The sequence below is a fragment of the Bubalus bubalis genome, chromosome 14 (assembly GCF_019923935.1).
Source record: "Bubalus bubalis isolate 160015118507 breed Murrah chromosome 14, NDDB_SH_1, whole genome shotgun sequence".
Taxonomy (NCBI): Eukaryota; Metazoa; Chordata; class Mammalia; order Artiodactyla; family Bovidae; genus Bubalus; species Bubalus bubalis.
Window position 1 is genome coordinate 73,592,854 of NC_059170.1, and position 22,275 is coordinate 73,615,128.

Below are 22,275 nucleotides of genomic sequence, written 5' to 3' on the forward strand. Positions count from 1 at the left end.
GGGCCTGGGAGGGACGGTCACAGTGCTCATGGGTACAGTGTCCCGCCACCCCATCTTCCTCTGTTCTTCCCTCTCACTCTCTGGGGCTTTAAACATTGTTTTATCTTGTCTTTTTTTCCTTGCTTGACCTTTAGCGTGAAAGTTTTACGCATGTAATTGGAAATATTTCTGTTGCTGGTGATGTGGTAGTTAGTCTGTGTTTTAGCTGTGTTTTGGACTGTGTCTCTGCTGGTTTATTTTATTGGGCTTTCTATTCTTCAGAAGTTTGCCTTGCTACAAGGCTGACTTCCTTTCCCATCTCTGGTCTCAGTGGTATCACTGTTTCATGGACCATTTACTTACTTGGCAGTTGCCGTAGAGCGCCTTAAATAGCTTGCAAGATGCACTGTCTTGGAGAACTTGTGATGAAGCAGCTGAAAGAAGTGAACTTCTTCCTGCCATTAACAGAGAGCAGCATCAGTTACAGGCGGGCCTCGGGGACACGGCCGGCTGGGTTCCAGAGCACTGTGATAGAGCAAATATTGCCCTATGGAGAGTCGTACCAAGTGATTGGTTTCCCCGTCCTTTTAAAAATTATCCTTGTACTGTGTTACTCCATTATATTTAGCAGTAGAGAACCTGCCTGCCAATGCAGGAGATGTAAGAGACACAGCTTCAATCTCTGGGTTGGAAAGATCCCCTGGAGAAGGGCATGGCAACCCAGTATTCTTTCTTGGGGAGTCCCATGGACAGAGGAACCTGGCAAGCTATAGTCCATAGAGTCACAAAGAGTCGGACACTACTGAAGCGACTTAGCATGCATGCACCCACTCCATTATATTGTATGTTAAGTGTGCAGTAGGATTCTGTCTAAAAAATATACATACTTTAATTTTAAAAGTTTATTACTAAAACGTGCTAAGCATCATCTTAGCCTTCAGTGAGTCATGATGTCTTTGCAGCAGTAACACAAGAGATCACTGATCAGATCGCCATCACAAATACAATAATGAGAGAGTTTTCAGTATGGAATGTATTACTAAAATGTGACACAGCCATGAAGTGAGCAAACGCTGCTGGGAAAAGAGCACTGGTTGATTTGCTCGATGTAAGGTTGCTACAAACCATCAGTTTGTTTAAGAAAAAAAAGACAGTATCTGTGGAAGTGTGATAAAGTGAGGTCTGTCTGTACTGACTTAGCCTTTTTCTTTCTTGTCCTTGAGTGTAACTCCACCGCGAGCCACTTTAGATGATGAGCTCCTTTGTTTTCCATGAGCTGTGGAGTTCCAGGCGCCATCTGTCTTCATTCGGTCCCTTTAGTCTCGCGTTGTCCGCGCAGTGGTGGCATTTCTGTTTCCCTTGTTGTGTTGATATACTTGTATGATCTAAAGCTGAATTACGCGGTAGCTGCGGAAGGGACTTGCCCTGTGCAGTGACGGATGGCAGTTACAGGCGAGGGTGGGAGGTAGTGGATTCCTCTTCCTCCTGCACAGTAGCGTGATTCTCCTCCGAAGCAGCATCTTGTACTAATTTGATTATCTGCCACACGCTGTCTGTAACTTGTCGACTCATCTGATTAGAGCTTGCTGCCGATTCTGTCATGGGTTCCTGATGTACCTACGTGTCTGTTGTTGCTCCCAGGCCTTTGCTGGAAACGTGCTGTTGCCTCTTCTTGGCCCACTCATCCCCATGGCCATTTGCTGTTCATGTGCTAAAGCCCACGTCGTCTCTAAGATCTCGGTTTATTTGTTTTTTTTTAAACTTTTACTTTTATACTGGAATGTGGCCCATGAACCATGTGATAGTTTCAGGTGCACAGCGAAGGGGCTCAGCCACACATCCTGCCCCAAAGTCTTCCTCCCGGCCTGGCTGCCACGTAGCACTGAGCAGAGTTCCCTGTGCCTTGTGGTAGGACAAGATCCCGGTCACTTAGACGGCACTTCCTCAGGGAGGCCCTGCCAACCCCAGCCCAGATTTCATTTCCCTGGCTCTTCACTCGGAGCATTTTCTCTTATTTATTTATTTTTCATCATTTAATTTTCATCATTATTATTTTCATCATTTTGCCTGTGCTGGGTCTTCATTGCTGTCAGAGATAAAGAACAAGTTCACAACTGGGGTGAGTTTTTTTTTTTAGTCAATTACTTTCTGGTTGCTCTGGATCTTCGTTGCTGCACGCAGGCTCTCTCTAGCTGTGGTGAGTGGGGGCTCCTCTCTAGTTGCGGTGCACAGGCTGCTCCTTAGAGTCTCTTCTCTTGTTTCGGCGCACGCCCTCTAGGGGGTGCACGCCCAGGAGTTGAGCCTCACCGGCTCTGGAGCAAGGGCTCAGTGTCTGAGAGCACAGACTCAGCTGCTGCACGTTAATATGGAATCTTCCCAGAGCAGGGGTGGAACCTGTGTCCCCTGCATTGGCAGGTGGACTCTTAACTGTTGGACCATCAGGGAACTCCTGTGGTAGTACTTAAAATAGTTGGACTGTGTCTCTCAGTGAGGACTGTGTCTCTCGGTGCAGCTCTTTGCTGGCTCTTGATCTGCGTATTTAGTAAAATATTTTCAGTATATTTAGTGAAAAGTTTTGATTTTTCTTAATAATGCGCTCCTGCTTCTACGTAAGTGTTTTGAGAAGTAATTGTTGATTGTGTGTGTGTGTGTGTGAACTGTTGTGCCCGAAGGAGGACCCTCCACCCCCTTCTTTTCTCCCAGATCATGATGCTAACCTTGAAAAGCTGTGTCCCACATCAGTGACCTCAGATGGTCACCATCAGCAGCCCCCAGATTTTATGATCTACTGAGGTTAGTCATCATCGTTGCTGGAGATGAGTGGAAATGAACTAGAAATTTGTAGGAGCGAAAAGGAAGTAAGACGGTTGCTATAATCAGGGTAGATTAAGAAAAATGTCTGAAACAGGTAGTTTGTCTCATTATAAATTGAAATGCTTATTACAAAAAATAACACATTCAGAAATGAATAATGTAATCACAAGTATTCACAATCCTTCCACCAAGAAATAATGACTGGTTTATATTTGTAATATTTACTTATATTTAATACTCTATATATTTAATTGTACACTGGGTACTGTAATCATGTATTATAAAGAATATTTTTAAAAAACAGCATTGAGCTCACACTTGACATACAGCTCCATGTTTGGCTTTTCCTTTTACCATTTTCCTGGAAGTTTGTGCCCAGGCCACTGAAGACTTGTCTTCCTTCCATGTTTATATCACCATGTAACTCTTGCTTCATCACTGATGACTTTTGGGACTATTTCTTCTTTTTGGCCCCATAAATTATTGGTTGTGCTCAGTCACTTCAGTCATGTTCGACTTTTCGCAACCCCATGGACTGTAGCCCGCAGGCTCCTCTGTCCTTAGGATTCTCCAGGCAAGAATACAGGAGTGGGTTCCCATGCCCTCCTCCAGAGGATCTTCCTGACCCAGGGATCAAAGCTGAGTCTCCTGCATTGCAGGCAAATTTTTTACTACTGAGCCATTGAGGAAGCTCAAATTTTTTATTACATTGCAGTTAATCAGCTTGTGTAAATCTTTCCTGCTTTACTATTCTTTTTTTTTCCTTTTTTGGCCTTGCCATGTGGCATGCGGGATCTTAGTTCTCTGACCAGGGATCCAGCTCGCACTCCCAACACTGAAAGTGTGGAGTCCTAACCACTGGGCTGTCAGGGAAGTCCCCTGCTTTACTATTTTATCAGCTAAATCCACACACCCCGGAATTCTCCATTTGACAGTGCCTTTTGCTTATATTACAGCAGCAATCAGAGGGACAGAGAGAGATGTCAGAGAGAAATAAGGAATGGAAAGCTTGAGACCTAGAAGAGGCGATGGCAGGGGCAGGCTGGGGTGGACAGGAAAACCCTGTGAGATCACAGGTGCTGCCAAGACCTCCCTCAGTCCGTGAGTTTCAAGCCCTGCCTGGTTGAGCACGTGAGCATCGTGTCCCTTGGCACTCCGTGTCAAAGGAGCACAGGTGTGCAGAGCAGACCAGAGCTCTTCACCTCAGGGGTGTCTTGCCAGGGCAGAGGAGCTGTGGTGCATTTCAGATCTTTTTCAAATGTTCAGACCCCCTCCTCTGCCCTCTCTTTCTCTGTACCCACAGATATGCACAGCTTTTCTTTTCATAAACGAACCTTTTCCTTGGTTACCCCATGTGGATCCCACCAAACCGTTTAATTAGAATCATCTACCATGTACATTTCCAGTCTGGAGATTGCTCCTGTAACTCATGGTGCATCTGTGTTCTAAGGTTGCATGATATTAAACTGTGTTGTAGGGTGTTAGTTCATGATTTGGGAATCTGTCCAAGATATGAATGAAGAGGAAAGGGTTTCTTGTGTGTGTGTGTGTTCAGCTGTGGTGTTGAAGGCCATTTACCAAGCCGTTGTGATCATGGTGAGGGGCCTTACTGGATTTTCCGTGTTTGCTGCAGTTAATCATTTTCGCCTTGAGGAGTTTGGAAGCACTGCAGGGTGTCATTTCTTAGGTCACAGAGAGCTCTGCCCTGGCTGGTGTCGTCTGCTCCTTGCCCAAGCGTTCTGTCACTCTCTCTAGCGTCAGGCTCTGAGTCTCACGACACTGACTTCAAAGCTGTCCCCAGAGCTGAATACCTGCTCTGTGCCTTGCGGAAGGCCCTCAGGTTACCGAGTCGGCTCAGTGGTCTCTATCCTCCAGGAGCCCTGGTGGACAAGACTCTGTCCGTCCTGTAGATCTGTACGGCCCTGGGGGTCTGGGCCCCGGCCCCCTTTTGGGCCACAGCTGCTCCCACTCTGTCTCTGCTCCCTGGTTCCATCAGCTTTCACCGCGCTGGTCTTGTTGTGTGCTCTGGTCTTTGGCCTGGCTTCCCCCACGTGTGGCACCAACTGCATCCTCGTGGTCACGCCCTTCCCTTAGCTCTCCCCCACCCTTTCCTGACTTCAGTCTTGTTCACAGCATTTGCTACATAAAGGTCTCACCATTAGTTAGCTACCCCCCTGCCCCTGCCCCAGGGGCTTCCCTGGTGGCTCAAATGGTAAAGAATCTGCCTGCAATGCAGGAGGCCTGGGTTCGATCCCTGGGTTGGGAAGATTCCCCTGGAAGAGGGCATGACAACCCACTCCAGTTTTCTTGCCTGGCAAATTCCATGGACAGAGAAGCCTGAAGGGCTGCAGCCTGTGGGAGTCGCACTGAGCCACTAACACTTTCACTCACCCTCCTCCTTCCCCCCAAGAATGGAAGGCTTACGACGGCAGGGACTTGGTTCCTTCTGCGGAGTCTCAGGGCCTGGGACACGGATGGCGTGCTGATCCAGTGAGCTAATGATGCATGAACCACTGGCCCCTCTGCTTCGTGCTCAGAGCCTTGCTTCTTTCTTTCGTCTCCCTCCTGCTGTTTTTCTTCCACCTGATTTCCCCTCTCCCCACATCGTGGCCATCGCCCTTCTGTCCATTTGTGAAGGCCCAGCTTAGATAGACAGTGCAGCCTCCTCCTGTCCCTGCAGCTATAAATGTCCTCCCTCCACCCTGACTCCTATTAAAAATGGGACTTTCTCTTTGGGCTCCTCGCATTCCGTGTGATCGATAAACACACATACTGCATTTCCCTTACGGTTCACTCTTAAGACCTGAAGGCAACTTATCCGTTCTGTATATCCGAGACGCTACCTTGCACATAGTAGGGGCTTGTTAAAGGCTTGTTGGGCGTGTGGCCAGCATGGTGAACGAAGGCGGGGACGTGCCTTGTGGAGCACTGTTCTGGCGCGTCTGATGGGGAGAGGTCCACCTTGGAACTGTGGACCACCTTTAACTCTGGGAGGCTGTGTCTGGGGTGCAGGCTGCTGTGGTTTGGTTGAGTAGGTGAGACGGAATTCTAGAGTTGAGGTAGGGATGGAGGAGGAGTAAGAAGCGGTGGACTTTTCTCTTGGCTTTGTGAAGAGGAGGTCCCCTTGGGCGTCTCCCTGAGGCTCCCCGGGCCTCAGTCTCCTGGTCTGTACAGCATCAGGAGGACAGGAGCTGGATGTAGGGGTGTGTGCCAGGTTGATGGCTTGGTCTCTTGAGTCCCATTTTGTTCTGATTACCTGTGGTCTTAGGTTTGATCAGGTAGGTCTCCTGGGTTTAACACATGGTTCTGGCTGTCTTTATTAGAGCAGGTTATGGCACTATTATGAGAAATAAGCTGCGAAGAAACTCAACTTAAAATGCTTATGGTATCAAATTTTACTATTTTTTTAAAGCCATCTTCGTTTCTTTGAGCACTTACCATTTGCAATACAGAAGGCTTAAGACTGGCTTCTGGGAAATCTTTACTAGTACTTTGTAGACCAAGGATTTGAAAGTTCATTAGAAAACCACTCCCAGAGTATTGGGGATACATTTATTATAATCTTCGACGTCTACCTTAAAGGGGTTTAATTTCACACCTTCCTAGATCAAATTGCATTGTGCAATTGATGTAAGCTCTTGGAATTACAGTTGTATGAAATCACTGTGCTACAGGATAGCATAATTTGAAGGGGAAAAGGGGGAATCTAGGAGTGATTGATGTGGCAGTTTCAGTCATCTCTACAAGTAGCTTTCTCATGCTACTTTGCATGCTAGTAGCTTTTTGTTGCTCGTAGGAAGGACTGCAGGGCCTCTCTAGGCAGAGTCTAGTCTGCAAGAATGGCCAGGTTCTTCTTTCATGAGTTGCCTTTTGCCTCCCTTGGGGTAGCATCTGGTTTCTGCTCAGCCTTTAAAGAGCATCTTGAATGACAAGGTTCTCAAGGTCAGGGAGATAGTTGGATGGGACCTGTGCAAACTCTCACACCCAAATCCAAACTTTATCTTTAGTCTTCAGATCCCCTAATCTTCGTGGGATTTGCTTTCTTTACGGTGATTTTCTTGCTGGGAAAATCCCATGGACGGTGGAACCTGGTAGGCTATAGTCCTTGGGGTTGCAAAGAGTCGAACGTGACTGAGCGGCTTCACTTTCACTTTCACGGTGATTTGAGACTGGCTGGAAGGGAGTTCCCGAGGATGGAAGGGTAGTGAGAAGATTGGCATTCTGGGCTAAACCACTACAGGACCCATTGTGGTTGTGGTCAAAATCTAGTCCCTTGTAAGGACGCAGGAGAAGGGAACCTTCTACACTAGTTCTTTCCAGCACCTTTCCATTTATCCTTTACCAGACTCTGGACTGAGTCCAGACATCCCGGCAACAGAGTGGAGATTCTTTCAAAAACGACACATGCTTGATCAGAAGCAGCTGCATAGTTTGCAGAGCTCAGTGCGTAATGAAATGTAGTATTAAGAATTTCAGGATGATGATAGCAGAGCATCACATGAGTGCAGGGCCCTGGACACCTTCACGGACTGACCACCCATGAGGTCATGCCTGGATTTGATGATAATCTGCAAGTCACATAGGAAAAAGCCCAGCCTCCCCACTGACCAAGAACCTTTCCCTTGCCTGTTCTCGTACCTCTTGTGGGGGCTGCCTCCCCTTTGGCTCGTCTCCCCCGTGGGGTGAGTGCTCCCTCCTGGTCTGAGCTCAGCATCCATGTCCCATCCACTTCCCCCTGCAACTGCCATTCAGGTGTTGACTGGGCTCCAGTGGCCACTTTGCTCCTTTCAGAAAGTGAAATGAGAGGTATCAAACTCATCACCACTGATTTTAAAGCATTAAAATTTTTCCTTTTTTCCTTTTTCTCTTTTGATAATCACAGTCTCACTTTCAGTGTAATGGTGTGAATGGAGAAATTCGCACTCCCTTGTGTTTTCATTGTCAGTAATAACAGGGATATAATTTGCAAGATGTGCAGTGATGTCTCCAAATGCTAGATGTCTTTTAATGCACAAAAGAGGTCATGTCTCATCGGATAGATTGTATGCTGTGCCTTTTTGTTGGCCCTAACACGGTGTGTGTACTTCCAACTGTCATTTAAAAACACTGAAAACAGCTGCAAAAATTATATCCTTTTGTGATTTTCCTTTTAATTATAACATTTAGGAAATTAGCATTTGGGGCCAAGATAATTCCAGTAAAGCAAGATAGTGAATTATACTTATTTAAAATGAAGCCATATTAAAGTACAATTACAGTAGATACTCTTTCCTTGATATTAACACACATTTATATTTTACAGTCTGTTGAGGTTTTGCTCTTTGAAATAATTATCATTGATTATGGAAAAAGGTGCATTTTAAAGTATGATTAGTAAATATGTAATATTTAATAGAAGCCAAACAGTACCAGCAACAGCTGATATCACCTCATATTTAAAATATAGTTCCTGACTTTGTAATTATGACTCTCTCCACAGACTATTTAGAAGTTTAAGACTGAGCATCTTTATCTATTTAACTCTTAATTTCAAGGAAATGGAAATCTTTTTTTATCAAGGGGATCTTCTCTCTCTTTGTCTTTGACCGCTCATCTTCAGCCTGGAGGGCCCCTCCTTCTCCGCCGGTTGCTGCCATGTCTATGGTCTTCCAGACCACCATGAGCGTGGCCACCACTGGGCTCCTTCTTGTCTCTGGGGATCACATACGGGAAGCAGATTTGAGCACCTACTGTGTACAGGCGCTCTGCAGATAGTTCATGGGTACCGTCTCATTCCACACCTGTCCTGGGTGACCCCATCCATCTCTGCTCGCTTCCCGCCTGGATGCTGGTGACTCTCAGGTCTGTGTCTCCGTCCTTGAGAAGCTCCAAGTGCCAGATCTCTGTATCCCCCCTGCCTGCCGGACAGCTCAGTTTGGTTGACCCTGGAACCATTAGATTCAATACATGTAAAACTGAGCTTCCTTTCTTGAAGGCAGAATAGAGACAAAGGGTGGCCTCTGGAGTCGGTTGATTCTGCCGTTTACTGGAGACATGGCATCTCTCGCGTGTGAAACGGGGGAAAGATGGCACCTAGCTCTCAGGGCCATGGTGAGAGACACGGGTGTGGACTGACTCTTCTGTGGATGCTGAGCACCCCCCGACCTGCACCACCGTGAGCACAGCCACGGCCGCCCCCGCTGCTTCTCCCCTGCCCCGCTGGGCTTCTCCTTGTCTCAGGTCACAGACGAGAGGCGGACTTGTGCACCTACTATGCGCAGGCACGCTGCAGATGTTTCATACGAACTGTCTTGTTTGATGGGATGGGTGTTTGTCTCCTTTGAGGGGATGCCTGTTATTTTCTTCTAAGTCTGTGAAAATTAAGCATCCAAGGTTAAATAACTCATGCTTAGCCTCAGGACCACTAGCCTTTGTATTCAGACCAACTGACCTTTGAGTGCAGTCTCCTGGCTGTAATGCTCTGCCTACCCACCCACTGTGTGACCCTGCCAGGAACCGTCTTTGATTCTTTCTTTCCCATCACAGCTCCCGACACAGTGCAGCCCATTGCCAGGTCCTGTCACCTTGACGACTGCACATCAGAAGATACCAGCACTCCTTTATCCCAGTTATGTTGGGTCCTGCCTCTGTCATCTCTTGTTTCCATGATGACACTGGCCTCCTGATCTATTTCTTGGCTTCTCCTCTCACCTGTTGTCTGTGAGCTCTCCAACAACCCTGTTCCAAGATACTTTTCTGCCACTATCTTTAGGGTCAAGTTCAGAGTCCTCAATATAACTTCGAAGGCCCCGCACCCTGTAGCTTCTGTAGTCCCATTGAACTTTGGATCTTGCCACCCTCCACGTGCCCCCCGCACCCCTCCCCCCAACCCAGGAAGCCAAGACATGGCTTTATGAAGCTTTTCCTGAGTTTCTTCATTGTCTCAAGGAAGACTGTCATAGCCTAGGTGGAAGTTCCCTTGAGAGTCTTGGCTTGATTCTCATCCTGCCAAATTCTGAGATCTGCTCCTGCTCTGTTTGTTACGTGTAACCCTGTCCTTCCTCACTCTGGCTCATGACTCACTGGGAGAACTTCCTGTTTTTACCCCATTGTCACTTACAGACTGGAAGCCCTGCGAGGGCAGGGGCCACAGCTTCCTTCTGAGACACTGTATCCCCTGTGCCTTGCGAAGCGCCTGGCACTGGGTTCAGTAAAACACATAGGTGCTGAGTGTCAGCCTGAAGAAGATACTGAAACTCACATGTTACGACCCTTGGAGACCCGCAGTTCCCAGCAGTTGTAGAGGTCAGCAGAGATTTTAGTACCAAATTGATTCAGGGCCTCCCTCTGCTACTTGCGTGCTCCAGGCCTCAGTTTCCTGGCTCATAAAGTGAGGATGAGACCTGCAGAGGTTAGAGGGCAAAGTGAGGGCACTGCACGCTCAGTGCCTGCCAGCACCTGCGAGTTGTGAACAGTCCTGCGAGAGGGCTTTGTTGTTGTGTGGTGTCATTTTTTCTGCACCGCAGGGCACGTGCAATCTTGGTTCAGCAACCAGGGATCAGACCCATGCCCCTGCACTGTAAGGACAGGCTCTTAACCTCTGAAACTCCAGGGGAGTTCCTAAGTCCTGTGATAGGTTTTCCTTCGAACCTCTCAGAGCAGCATTTGGCTTATGACCGTTCTTTTGTGACATTGTCAGGGGAGAGCCATGTTGTCTGCTGATGGTCACATTGAGCCAGTGTTCACAGAAAATAAAAATTGAGAATAAATACAATTCAAGGAAAATCCTCAGGTTTTGAAAGTGTTTTAGCCAGTGATTTTTTTTTTTTTAACTCTACCTCTAAGAAGGCTAAACTGTACTGAAGTCTTATACTAGGAATCATTCCCAAGGATCTGTTCACCATTATATAAAGAGAATGCTCATATATGAACTTTAATGAAGCCCTGCATCTACTTAGTGTAATGGCATGTAGATAAGGCTTGGAAATGAGCAGGTACTCTTCATATAGATTTATGATTGACTTCTCATGGATGACAGTAGCTATAATCTACAGATGATTTTCATTTGACAGAAAAATAAATATAATCCTAAATGATAAGTTTCAATAAAGGATTTAATATTTTTATTATGCATCATAAACTGGAAGCATTGCTCATAAAATGAATGAATTATCATGCTTTGGAAGCAGGCTGTTTTGGGTTCAAGTCCTGGTTCCTCCATGTCTTACCCTCCTGATCTTGGACAAGTTCTTTCCCATCTCTGAGCTCTGGGCTCCTGATATGTTAATGGGTTTATGCTGTGTGCTGTCTTCAGGATTTGCTGGAAGGCAGAGTAAGCAAACGTGTAAACCGCTCAGCACAGCACTCAGTTCTGCTCCTAACCCCCCAGCCCCCCACCACTGCCCCTGAGACATCTTACTCTCAGTTGTAACCCAAATTGAGTTGGTGACAGATCTGTTTGAAATTTCATTAGCTCATCGTAAAGGTAACTGTTGCCAACCTGGATTTGCATGTCATCCAAGGAAAACAGTTGACAGTGAATTTTTCCATAGTGTGGATTTTTGGCTGAATCTGCCATCCCCCATGACAAGAAAAGGTGTAAGTTTAATAATTGCAGTTCATACTGTTGAAAACGGATAGTGCAACCTTGAAGTAATGCAAGCTAGTATTTGAGAAGAAATCAACTTCTGTTATCCATATTTTAATGAATTTTAAATCGCCCAGTGACCTAGCCCCCTTTATTTTGCTACCACTGTGGTCAGTCTGTTCATCATCTCTGTAGCCCCCAGGAGCTGCTGTATCATATAATTACTGATGGTAGGTTTCTCAAGATCCTCCTGTATACAGTAGAGCCGTCTATAAAGTAGTAAAAGTATAAATTTGACTTTTGTGGGCAGTTATTATTGGCACTCAGTTATTATTAGCACTGTAATTATTTGGAAAATGTGCAAAACCTAACAGCCAACTCTGGAGTATTTGCTTGAAGAAGTGGTTGGGAGATGTGATGTGTATGAAACGACGTTTTAATTTGTGCATGACAGTTGGCTGTTAAGTATCTTACTGCTTTTCTTGTGATGTTTCCCCAGTTAATTCTCTTCTTAATTGATGTCTGTGCTCTCTCTCTCTACCTCCCTGGCAGTTTTTTCCCTATAAAAGGACCCATTTGTCTAAGGTAGAGATTCTTCATTTTTTTGTACTAACCTGTGACTAAACTGCATGGAGTCAGCATGCTTCTCATTTAGAAGTCGTCTTTAACTCTGCTTCTTCCATACAGTGGAAGTGTTTCCACTATATGGACTTTCATATAGTGTCTTTTGTTTCCTTTTCTTCAAGTAAAGTATGTTCCTTCTTGGCCTGAATTCAAGCACCTCAAAGTATGTCTAATTGCTAATCCTAGTTATAGAGCAGAGAATACGTTTTAAACTTGCTAATCCACAATGATTAAACATCATGCTTGACAAACTGATGCTCTTTGGAGAGAAAAAAAGAGTAAAAAAGCACTTTCAGAAAAGTAACTTGTTTTTCATTTGATTTTATTAGACTTGAATTTGAGCGGCAGCAGCGTGAAGAGCTTGAGAAATTAGAAAGTAAAAGGTAAGTCACGTGATATGGAGTCTTATTAACACCGCATAGGGGTGGGTGCCTGTATTGGTGTCCTAGACTGACTTCACCTGTGTCTGTGTCGTTCCCCTCTGGCTCAGTGTCCATCCATTTACACATCTGATGACTATGACTCATTTTTCTTTAGCTGGTTAATTTTACTTCATGTTTGAATTTTTAATTGTTTTTAATTACTATTTTTTTTTTTTTTTGGGCTGTGCCACACGGTACATGGGATCTTACTTCCCAGACCAGGGAATGAACCTGTGTCCCCTGCATTGGATGTGCAGAGTCTTACCCACTGGACCACCAGGACAGTCTCAGTGTTTGAATTTTTAAAAATAGTTCCTCTTCAAATATTTGTGAGAGGGAATAGAGCCAGTAGGCAAATTTACTACACTCATTAAATGTAATACACCAAATAATAGATGTATTCAAATTCAACTAAAAAGTATATCTTCCTTAATAATATCCTCTTGAGTTTTTAAAAAGCCAAAAGAATGGCAATTCCCCTACTTATGCCTTCTCACTTTTTAAACATCTTTCTTTAACGGTGATTGGCCATTTGTATAACCTTCTCTTCTCCACCTCTGCATGTTCTCAGCTCCCTTTTCTTTTGGGGTGTGTCTGTGTGTGCACACACGTGTGTGCAGGTGTGTGTGTGTGGTTATTTAATTGATTTGGAGAGGGGTTTTTAATATGTTCTGAATATAATTCTTTGAAAAAGCTGTATTTTTTTTCCTGTTCTATATAACAAGCCAAGACATGAACCAACAACAGACACTAGCATAGAAAGTAAGGCCACAGAAAAATCTGTACCCTGGATATTTATTTCCTAGAACTTGGAGTCTGGAGGTTACAGATGAATTGGTTTAGCTCTCAGCATCATGTAAGATAGGGCTTGGGTGGGTCAGGAGAGAGACCTTGCACCCACACTCTTGCTCTAGAGGCCATCCCTCCCAACCTTGAAACACTGAGTTAGCACCCAGTGGGCACCCTTTGCTCTCTCAGACACATGACACATAGCCCCTGGAATCATGCATTTAAGTATTCTAATGGAGATTGCCATTTTCAATGTTATACATTAATAAACTAATATTTTGGGTCACTTGGTGATTGCCATTTGTCCTAAACTAGTGATTAAATGCTCGATAGCATGTAGTTATTTGACCTGGAACAATGAAATGTTGATTATCTTGACTTTGATATTTGACCCTGATGAGTTGAGGACAGCATAAGCATTTTTATTTAATATCATTTTGTCACTGAATTTCCACTGAGTTTTAGCCACTGGGCTGAACAGAATTATTCACATTTAAATTTAAATTGGGCACGGCTCTTTCTCTTTGAGCCCAGGGGTCTTTTAAAATTATATCATGCATAACACATTATGCTTATAGGCACTACAAAGAAATGATATCAGAGGCTACTCGAGAAGATTAGGCATATGATATGTTGGACAGTTACAGAGTAAAAAAATAAAACAGCAGGCCACTGGATATTATTAAAAGGAAAATGTTGTTCTCTCTCTTTTTCTTTTTTTTTTTAATTTTAGCGAAGGGTGTTCAGTGTTTTAAGGCCATTTCCAGGACGTATCAGTTCAGGGAGAAGTCAGAGCAGCATGTGAAGCTAGTGATCAAATAACATCCGTCACCGCTTTGCGTTTCAGAAAACTCATAGAAGAGATGGAGGAGAAGCAGAAGTCCGACAAGGCGGCGCTGGAGCGGATGCAACAGGAGGTGGAGACGCAGCGCCAGGAGACGGAGATGGCGCAGCGGCAGATCCGCAAGCAGGAGGAGAGCCTCAAACGGCGCAGCTCGCACCTGGAGAGCACCCTCAAGGACCTGCTGGCCGAGAAGGAGCGCTTCGAGGAGGCGAGGCAGCGGGAGCAGCAGGAGACGGAGCTTCAGAAGAAGAAGCAGGAGGAGGAACGCTTCCTGCGTGTCCAGGAGGAGCTCCAGCGCCTGCAGGAACTCAACAGCCACGAGAAGGCCGAGAAGGTTCAGATATTTCAGGAGCTGGAGCGACTCAAGAGGGAAAAGGAGGAGCAGTACGCCAAGCTGGAGCAGGAGAAGCAGCGGCTGGAGGAGCAGGAGCGGGAGCAGGTCCTGCGCGTGGCGCAGCTGGAGGCGCAGCTCCGCGCGAAGCAGCAGCTGCTGCAGCCGCCACGGCGCGGAGAGGCACAGCGCGCAGCCGAGGAGCGCCGGCACCTGGAGGGCATCCGCACCGCCCTCCTGCAAGCCAGGGAGGCCGGGGCCGAGGCGGGCGGCGACGGCCCGGAGCTCGAGCAGGCGCAGCTGCGGTTCTTAGAGTTCAAGCGAAGGCAGCTGGCCACGCTGGCCAACATGGAGAAGGACCTGTTGCAGCAGAAGGACCTCCTGAAACGGGAGGTGGAGGAGGACCGGGAATTCCTCCGCGAGCGCTTACCATCTGACAGCCAGGAAGAATTGAGGGGGTCGGAAAAGGAGGAGGAGGGCGGCGCGGACGTCCTCTGGGCGGCCGGAGCGGTGGAGGGGACGCAGCCGGCGGAGGGCAGGCTGCAGTGTAAGAAGCGTCAGCTCCAGGACCTCCTGCAGCAGCATTTGCCCAGGCTGTCAGAGGAGAAGCAGAGAGTCCGTGAGATCCTTGATCGAGGTCCTCTCGACCTGGACAACACTCTCTACCTAGTGGAGAAAGAGATGGAAGAAAAGGAAGAGCAGCTCGCGCAGTACCAGGCCAGCGCCAGCCAGCTGCAGAAACTGCAGGCCACCTTCGAGTTCACGGCCAACGTGGCCCGGCAAGAGGAGAAGGTGAGGCGGAAGGAGAAGGAGATCCTGGAGTCCCGAGAGCAGCAGCAGCGCGAGGCGCTGGAGCGTGCGGTGGCGGGGCTGGAGAGGAGGCACTCCGCGCTGCAGAGGCGCTGCGCACAGGCCGCTGGCGGCGAGCAGGCCGTGCAGGAAGCCCTGGAGAAGGACCGGGAGAGGTGAGCGCGGCCCAGGGGGCGCCTTCCAGGCCCCCGGGCGTTAGGTTGATGGCTTGGTTTCTCCCCTTGAGTGCTGTATCTCTGACTGATACATCAGTTGATGGCTAAGCCTCATTTTCTTTTTCCTTAGAATCCTTGTTTTAGAATCACCATCCTAAAGTTGAAAAAAAAAACACACTAAAACCAAGTCCTGGTCTGTTACCTCAGTGACCTCTGATCGTGTGTATAATATTTTAATAAACATGGAATACCGAAAAGGCTTCCAGCCCGATTTCCCCGCCCTCCCCCATTCTTTTTTCTTGATCTCCACACCCCCGCTCCCTCCTCCTGCCCACACCTCAACACCTCCCTAAGGATGAGCAGCACTTACTCTGGTGAAGAACGCTCCTGAGTTCACAGGTTGTGTAGACACCGATTTCCACACCTGGCAGCGAACTGAAAAGAAACCGCCCCCCACCCCCACCCCCGTCCACCCCCGGGGGGTTCTTAGTGTTTGATGGGAGATTTCAGGATTCTGAATTAAAATATAAAGCTCTCCAGATGTTCTGAACGCAGGGCTCTCCAGGCTCCTTTGGTGATGACTCACTGACACTGCTTTGGAGGCTGTGAACTAGGAGCCAGCGCTGTTTTCGTGGTGAAGAGCGTTTCTCTCCCGCCACCTCTTGACTGTCCCATGCTTCCTGGAGGTGGGGCCTCAAAACAAACAAATGCGCACACTGGAGGGTGCTTTTTCTGCTAACCCTGTAGGTGTGATGCCAAGACCCTTAGCGAGACTGGCAGCCACCTGGTTTGCCAATGTCTCCAGATGTGGTGTTCTGCAAGGGGGCTTCGTCCCCTGCCCTGCTTGCCATGGATAGGCTCTTCCATCTTGGAGCTGCAGTGTTTGTCCTTACCCTTATGAGGAGGACATGGACCTTTTTCTTTAGTAATTCCAGACCCTTTGGTCTATTGGGATCTTAACTGAAGCCCCAGTACAGGGGGCTGGAAGGCTCCCTGCCTCCCTGAAGTCCTCCCCCTGCCTCCCACCCCTTCCTAGGGGCTGCAGCAGAAGCCACCTGCTGGCTTCTCGGAGCCCAGCTTGACACGGGCAGAGGCTTGAAATCCATCCTGGTGACAAGGCAAGACCTACCGTGAGGTGTTGCTGGAGCCATCATCAGGGTCAGGACAGCCTCCTTTCAAACCGTCTGCTTAAACGATTCTCTTTACCAAGCTCCCCGGTGATTCCCTCAGGCACAACAGTGACAGATGAAACAATCAAAACCCACAAAAGCTGTGACTTCAGAGAAATAGATCTGAGGTTTAAGAAAATGAGTGTAAGTATGTTTTGTAAATGAAATTGCTGGACAAAGCTCCAGCCCCAGGAAAGGCAAAGCAGAGGAGGCGTGCTCTCAGTTTGTGCCCTGCGCTTCACAGCGAGAATGCAGTGGGGATTGGAGCCTGCTGTCCGTGGCTTCTGCCAGCCATCCTCGCTCCCTGGCCATTTACTATAAATACCAAATTCTAGCGGATACACTTTAGTGATTTCCCAATGTCAGCATTTCTCTGGAGGCTTCTAGCTCTGTGTGTTTTGATGGAGCAGATTTTGCAAAGCCCCGATGGAGGCGGGCAGATTCTCAGCACTCTGCTGTGACAGTCCTGTAGCTTTCTGGGGGTCTTGGTTTTGTGTCTTAATTATTTCTCTGGGCTCTCCTGACTGAGCCAGGGCCTGCCGTGCACCCTGACCTGACCACTTGTGAATTTCCAAAGTGCAAAATACCAGATTCACATGGAGCCAGATTCGACCAACACTGCACTGCATTTGTCTTTCTCTGCCAACTTGCTTTATGAGCTAGGCTTAATCCGTTTTCTTCTTCTTTCCCCCTCTATGGTTATATAACGACAGGGGACAAGCGTCAGGCACTTGGAAAGTGGCAGGGTTGCATCTCGACACCAGCTGGGATCCAGGTCTCATAACAGTGAGTGGGCTAGTGTTCCTTAGGACACGCTGACTGGCAAGCTTGGCTCTTTAGCCTGATGGGCCTGAATTCAGTCACGCCTGGGCCAGTGGGAGCCCAGCCTCATACATTGTTGACCTTACATTAGCTGTATCGTTGGCTTTTGGAAATAAATGTTTGGTTCCAGAGCTTATGGTTTATATTAATTTCTGTAGATACTCAGTCTGTTTTCCTAGGTCTCTCTCACCTATTTCCCTTTTCCACACCCTCTGCCTTAGCCAGCGCAGATTCATGGTTTTCGTGGCTTAGTCCCCTTGTTTCTGCACCTGGTATACCGTTCACTGTCATCTCCAAATGCCAAATTCCCACTGGCCTGTGTGGACTCAATTTAGAACTGTTTTGACCTTGAAGGTTCTCCTAGATTGGCGGTTTTAAAAGATTCTTTAAAACAAAAATCTCTTTTGTCAAATAGACATCCTTGTTGGGTTATGATGTATAATCCACAACCAACAGTTTTGTTGAAGCCAGAGTTGGGTCTCAGAATTCTGCACTTGTACCTCTGAGGATTTACTGGACACAGTGGGAATACCTTTGCCCTTGATGTCGAACTCTCTCTAACTCCTGGATGTCTGTGGCGTTTGTCCTGAAACTCTCTGTGGCTTGTTACCACCTTATACATTGTCTTATAGGTCTGCAATAACCTTTTCTACCAGAAGGTAAAGCTCCTTGGGCAGTTTTTGTCTGGATCTCCTGTGGTTTCTAGGGAAGAAGCTCAGGAGACACTGTTAATGAGTGAATTCACATAACTTCCATCTTTGTAGGTTAGAACATGAAATCCAGCAGTTGAAGCTGAAGATCTGTGAGGTTGATGGTGTTCAAAAAGGGCATCGTGGGACCTTAGAGGGAAAGCCTGCTGCTTCCAGCTTCCCATGCAGTGCAGAAAAATCTCACCCGGTCGCTCTGATGGATGAGAGGTACTGGACAGCACACTGATGCCAGGCCTGTTTCTGACGTGATTTGATGGCTCGGAGCCCTGTATTGGCCAGCTGGCCTATGGAGGGCTCTATACAAGATTATGAACAGCACTTGTCCCCAAGACATATTTGTCTTGATCAGCTGCTGCCTGGCCCCTGGTAGGGTGAGATGTCCTTTATAGGGCTCAAGACAGGATACTCGGCCAGTCAAATCAAGAATGCTGGTGCAAGTAGGTTGTGTAAGAAGGTAGAATTGTTAAAAGGTTCAGGAGGGACTTTCCTGGTGGGCCAGTGGTTAAGAATCTGCCTTGCAACGCAGGGGACGTTTGTTCACTCCTTGGTTGGGGAACTGCGATCTCACGCGCCGTGGAGCAGCTGAGCCCGCATGCCACAGCTGCGGGATCTGTGTGCCACAGCGAAAATCCCGAGTGATGCCAGGAGGATCCCACAGGCCACAACGAAGACCCAGTGCAACCAAATAAATAAACGTTTAAAGAAAAAGGTTTCAGAGAACCAGAAAGGAGTGATGCCAGGCCAGGTCGAGAGGAGCAGAATAGAGTTAATTGGATTGTACCAAGAAGGACCTTGTGCTGACAGATAGTTTACAGGAATCATTGGTTACAAATAGATACCGCAGAGACCGTACCATATATTCAGAATGACCATGAATAGCACGCATGCGTATCTGATGTTACTATAGAAAAAGTGATTTTCGACTTGGGTGGCATCATGAATTGATCTGTGGCTTGGAGCCTTCAGCTAATCGACCTATTCATTCTTTGCCTGTAGGAAAATTGACTGTTTTCCTCACCCCATCTATGCCATGGGGACATTTCAAGCTGGGCTGTCCAGAGCCCTGGGTACTAGCAGAGAGCTATTCACATATCAAAATGTACTCAGAACGGCACAAACCTCTGAGGGCCTTTAAATCTAGGTTGTCATCCTCTGTGGCACTTAAAATTTAAGTGAAGGTTCAGAGAGAGAATTTGTTTATAGGAGGCCTTGGCTCATAGTCAGTTATGATTTTCTTTACTGAAATGCTGAAATGTAAATACTGTATTCTATTACCCTTGCACCATTCTTTTAGGCTATTTTACCTATAATATTACTCTCTTTACCCAGCATATCAGAAAGTCGTTTAGCCATGGTCAGTAGTACAGAAATGTTTTTAGAATTATGTGTAGACTTAGATGAAACCAGGTTTTTAATTTTTTAGTGTGCTAAGATATAAACATGCAAAACAGTTCATTTAAAACAATCTGTGTAATTCAGTGTTGGTAGACCCAGGGCCGGGAGCCTAGAACTGAGAAAGCCTTGCCTCTGGGCGGCCTGAGTCACTGGAAAGATTTTGATGGACCAAAAATCCTCTGTTCTCCCTGGTTCTTCTGGGTGGATGGCTGCACTTTATATAGTTCCCCCATGTATTGTATGGCGGGCCAGATATTTGGTTGACAGCTGCCTCAAAAGTCAGCTGTTTCTGGCGTCCGCTGTCTTGGCCCTTCGCCGGGCGTTTTGGAAGGAGGAGACCTGCAAAACGCAGCGTCTCACAGCCAGGCACAGGAAGAGACAGAGAAGGGTGAGGTGAGACGGCATGCCACCCGGTGCGGAGGTCTGCGGAGGCTGCACCCGCCTCTCTGTCTTTCCTTTTAATCCTCTGAAATGACTTGGTGTTTTGTGACAAATAATTATCACCAGTATCTGTGTGAGGAAACCGAGGCTTGGTGAGTGAAGTGCTGGGTCTCAGGGTCAGTCCCGAGACCATGGAGGGTCTCTGACTCTCTCCCTTGGCCCGCAGCAGGAGTTCTGCCCGGGACATCAGCGGGAATTTGGATGGGATAACTGAGTCTCCCTTCTGTTCCCAGGATTCGGTAATGTGTCCAGGCCTCTCTTGTTGGAAGAAAACCCTAGATAGTGAACACGTGATGTCACATTTCTTAGAAAGAAGGCAAAGGTTGGAAGCTCTGAGTTAACTGTGTTTAGCATTTAGGACAAAAAGGCTTCTGGTTGCCAAGGGTGTGGTAAGCAGGATCTCAGATGCGCTGTGTGGTTAGACGGGATCATGGACTCCCATCTCCTTGGCTTTCAGGATCAGTGCGTACATTGAAGAGGAGGTCCAGAGGCGCCTTCAGGGTCTGCACCGCGTGGTCGGTGATGGCCGTCATGAACCTGCGGACACCGTGAAGGTGAGGGAAGGAGCTGGCCATCCGCGCAGGCGTTTTCAAGATGACTTTCCATTAAGGAGCTGGGGGTGGTGATCTTTTATTTACAGTTTTTCAGTAAGAAAATTGAGATACAAAGTGTTCTCAAATAATTAAATATTACTTGGGTGGGGCTTGTTTACAGATAGTCTTATTTCAGGAGTAACTTTATTTGAACACTTTGAACTTACAGGGGGAATTCATAAGTGAATATGAAGTTTCCTAAAAGGTTTCATTTACCTCAATTTACAAAAATTCTACACATAACACCTTTCTGATCTCTCCAAAAATATAATCAATTCCGTAAGTATTTAATCCACTTGCTAAAGTATCCCAAGTAGAAATACAGTTTTGCCTTTGAGAAGATACATACTTGTCACTTGCTGATTTTTATCAAAATGAAGTCATTTCCTTCCTATCCTACAAATTAAGAAGTATCCTAAGGAAATCTTGCCTTTAATGTTATGCTGTGATTTTTAAGGTTAGGAATAAATGGTTCAGTTCCATTTACAGGCAGATGGATCCACACAGTCACATTGACCTTGGAAATATAAACTCTCAAGAAAGGTCATTGTTGACTGACAAGTGTGTTTCTTTAGAATTTTGTTCTCATAAATATTCTAATCAAATCAGTTTTTTTCCCTCTCTGTGAACATGCTGTAATTTAATATAGAGGACTTTTATTTTCATTTCAGGATAATGAGAAACTCCACAATGGCACCATTCAACGTAAGCTAAAATATGAGGTAGGTAATGACTTTTCAGATTGATAGGGTCGCCTTAAATTACGGCATGCTTGTGTGATTAAATTTTCCTAATGTTTAGTTGCATAATTAGAATTTCGAAGTCCCAGTGAGATTAATGGCTAATAGGCAAGGCAAGCTATTATATGACTTAAAAATTAAACGGAATCCTGCCGGTTGCAAACTGCTCTGACTTTATTTGAATGTGTGTAGCTGTGGTAGAGACCCTCTGCCCAGTTTTTCATTCGTAACAGTATCCTTTTTCTTGGTCTGGATTTAAGAGGCTGAGTTATATAATCAGAATCAGAAGAGGGGGTTTGGAAATGAACCTGAGTACTTCCCCTTGTGTTAGGAACCCTTCCTGTTTGTGGACCGTGCTGGCAATGGCACAGAGGAAACACTCTTGGTTGGGTAGCTTATTTCTCCAGTGGCTTGTCAGACCAGGGTTTATTTGGGCATACGATTTGTAAGGCTTTTCTTGTATTTTCCTCCAATGAGGGACTTGTCCTTCCCATACACCCCTAAATTCAAAAATCAAAAAAAAAACGCAAAACTAGGAGGTGGTAGAAATCTTACGTCACTGAACAGAATGAGCGACAGAGAGGTGGATGTCCTACAGGAGACGGACCATCTCACCCTCCATCCGACCCATCCGGGAATAACGCTGTCTTCCTCTGAACGTCCGACTCCTCGGAAGATGACCTTGTGAAGAAAAGGACGTTGCCTCTCACTTCTTTGCATCCGCATGTCTAGCCTGTAGCAGGCTGGCCATGAGCCTTTTGTGGTCCTGGTTTGCAGACACCATGATGGTGCTCTAACCAGGGCAGATGTACACGAAGGATTCCCATGAAACAAACGGAGAGGCCAGAGAAACACACGTGACGTTGGAATACTTGTCAGTTTCTCATTCACATTAAGTATGCCCCCGGCTACTCTTATATTTTGGACATTTACTCAAGGACTTATTTTCACAACTAAATTTGCCCCCTGGAAAATTGAATCAAAGGCCTTAGGATTCATTTTTTTTTTTTAAGAGTAGAATATTAGACCAAGAAATGGATACTGTGGCTCAATCCCATCTAACATATTTCT

The 22,275-nt window shown here is 46.6% G+C and overlaps 1 protein-coding gene across 14 annotated transcripts in view; it reads left to right on the forward strand.

Annotated features, from left to right (window-relative positions):
* KIF16B (kinesin family member 16B) overlaps nt 1-22,275 on the forward strand; it is a 298,517-nt gene that overhangs the window by 185,845 nt on the left and 90,397 nt on the right. For 13 of the 14 annotated variants that reach the window (XM_044928275.2, XM_044928274.2, XM_044928273.2 and 10 more), the window contains exons 18-23: nt 11,912-11,944; nt 12,313-12,366; nt 14,042-15,334; nt 18,090-18,242; nt 20,329-20,425; nt 21,136-21,186. In XM_044928275.2, coding sequence (XP_044784210.2) covers nt 11,912-11,944; nt 12,313-12,366; nt 14,042-15,334; nt 18,090-18,242; nt 20,329-20,425; nt 21,136-21,186 — 1,681 coding nt within the window. The remainder of the gene's footprint in view (nt 1-11,911; nt 11,945-12,312; nt 12,367-14,041; nt 15,335-18,089; nt 18,243-20,328; nt 20,426-21,135; nt 21,187-22,275) is intronic. The other variant, XM_006070214.4, reaches the window with a different exon arrangement.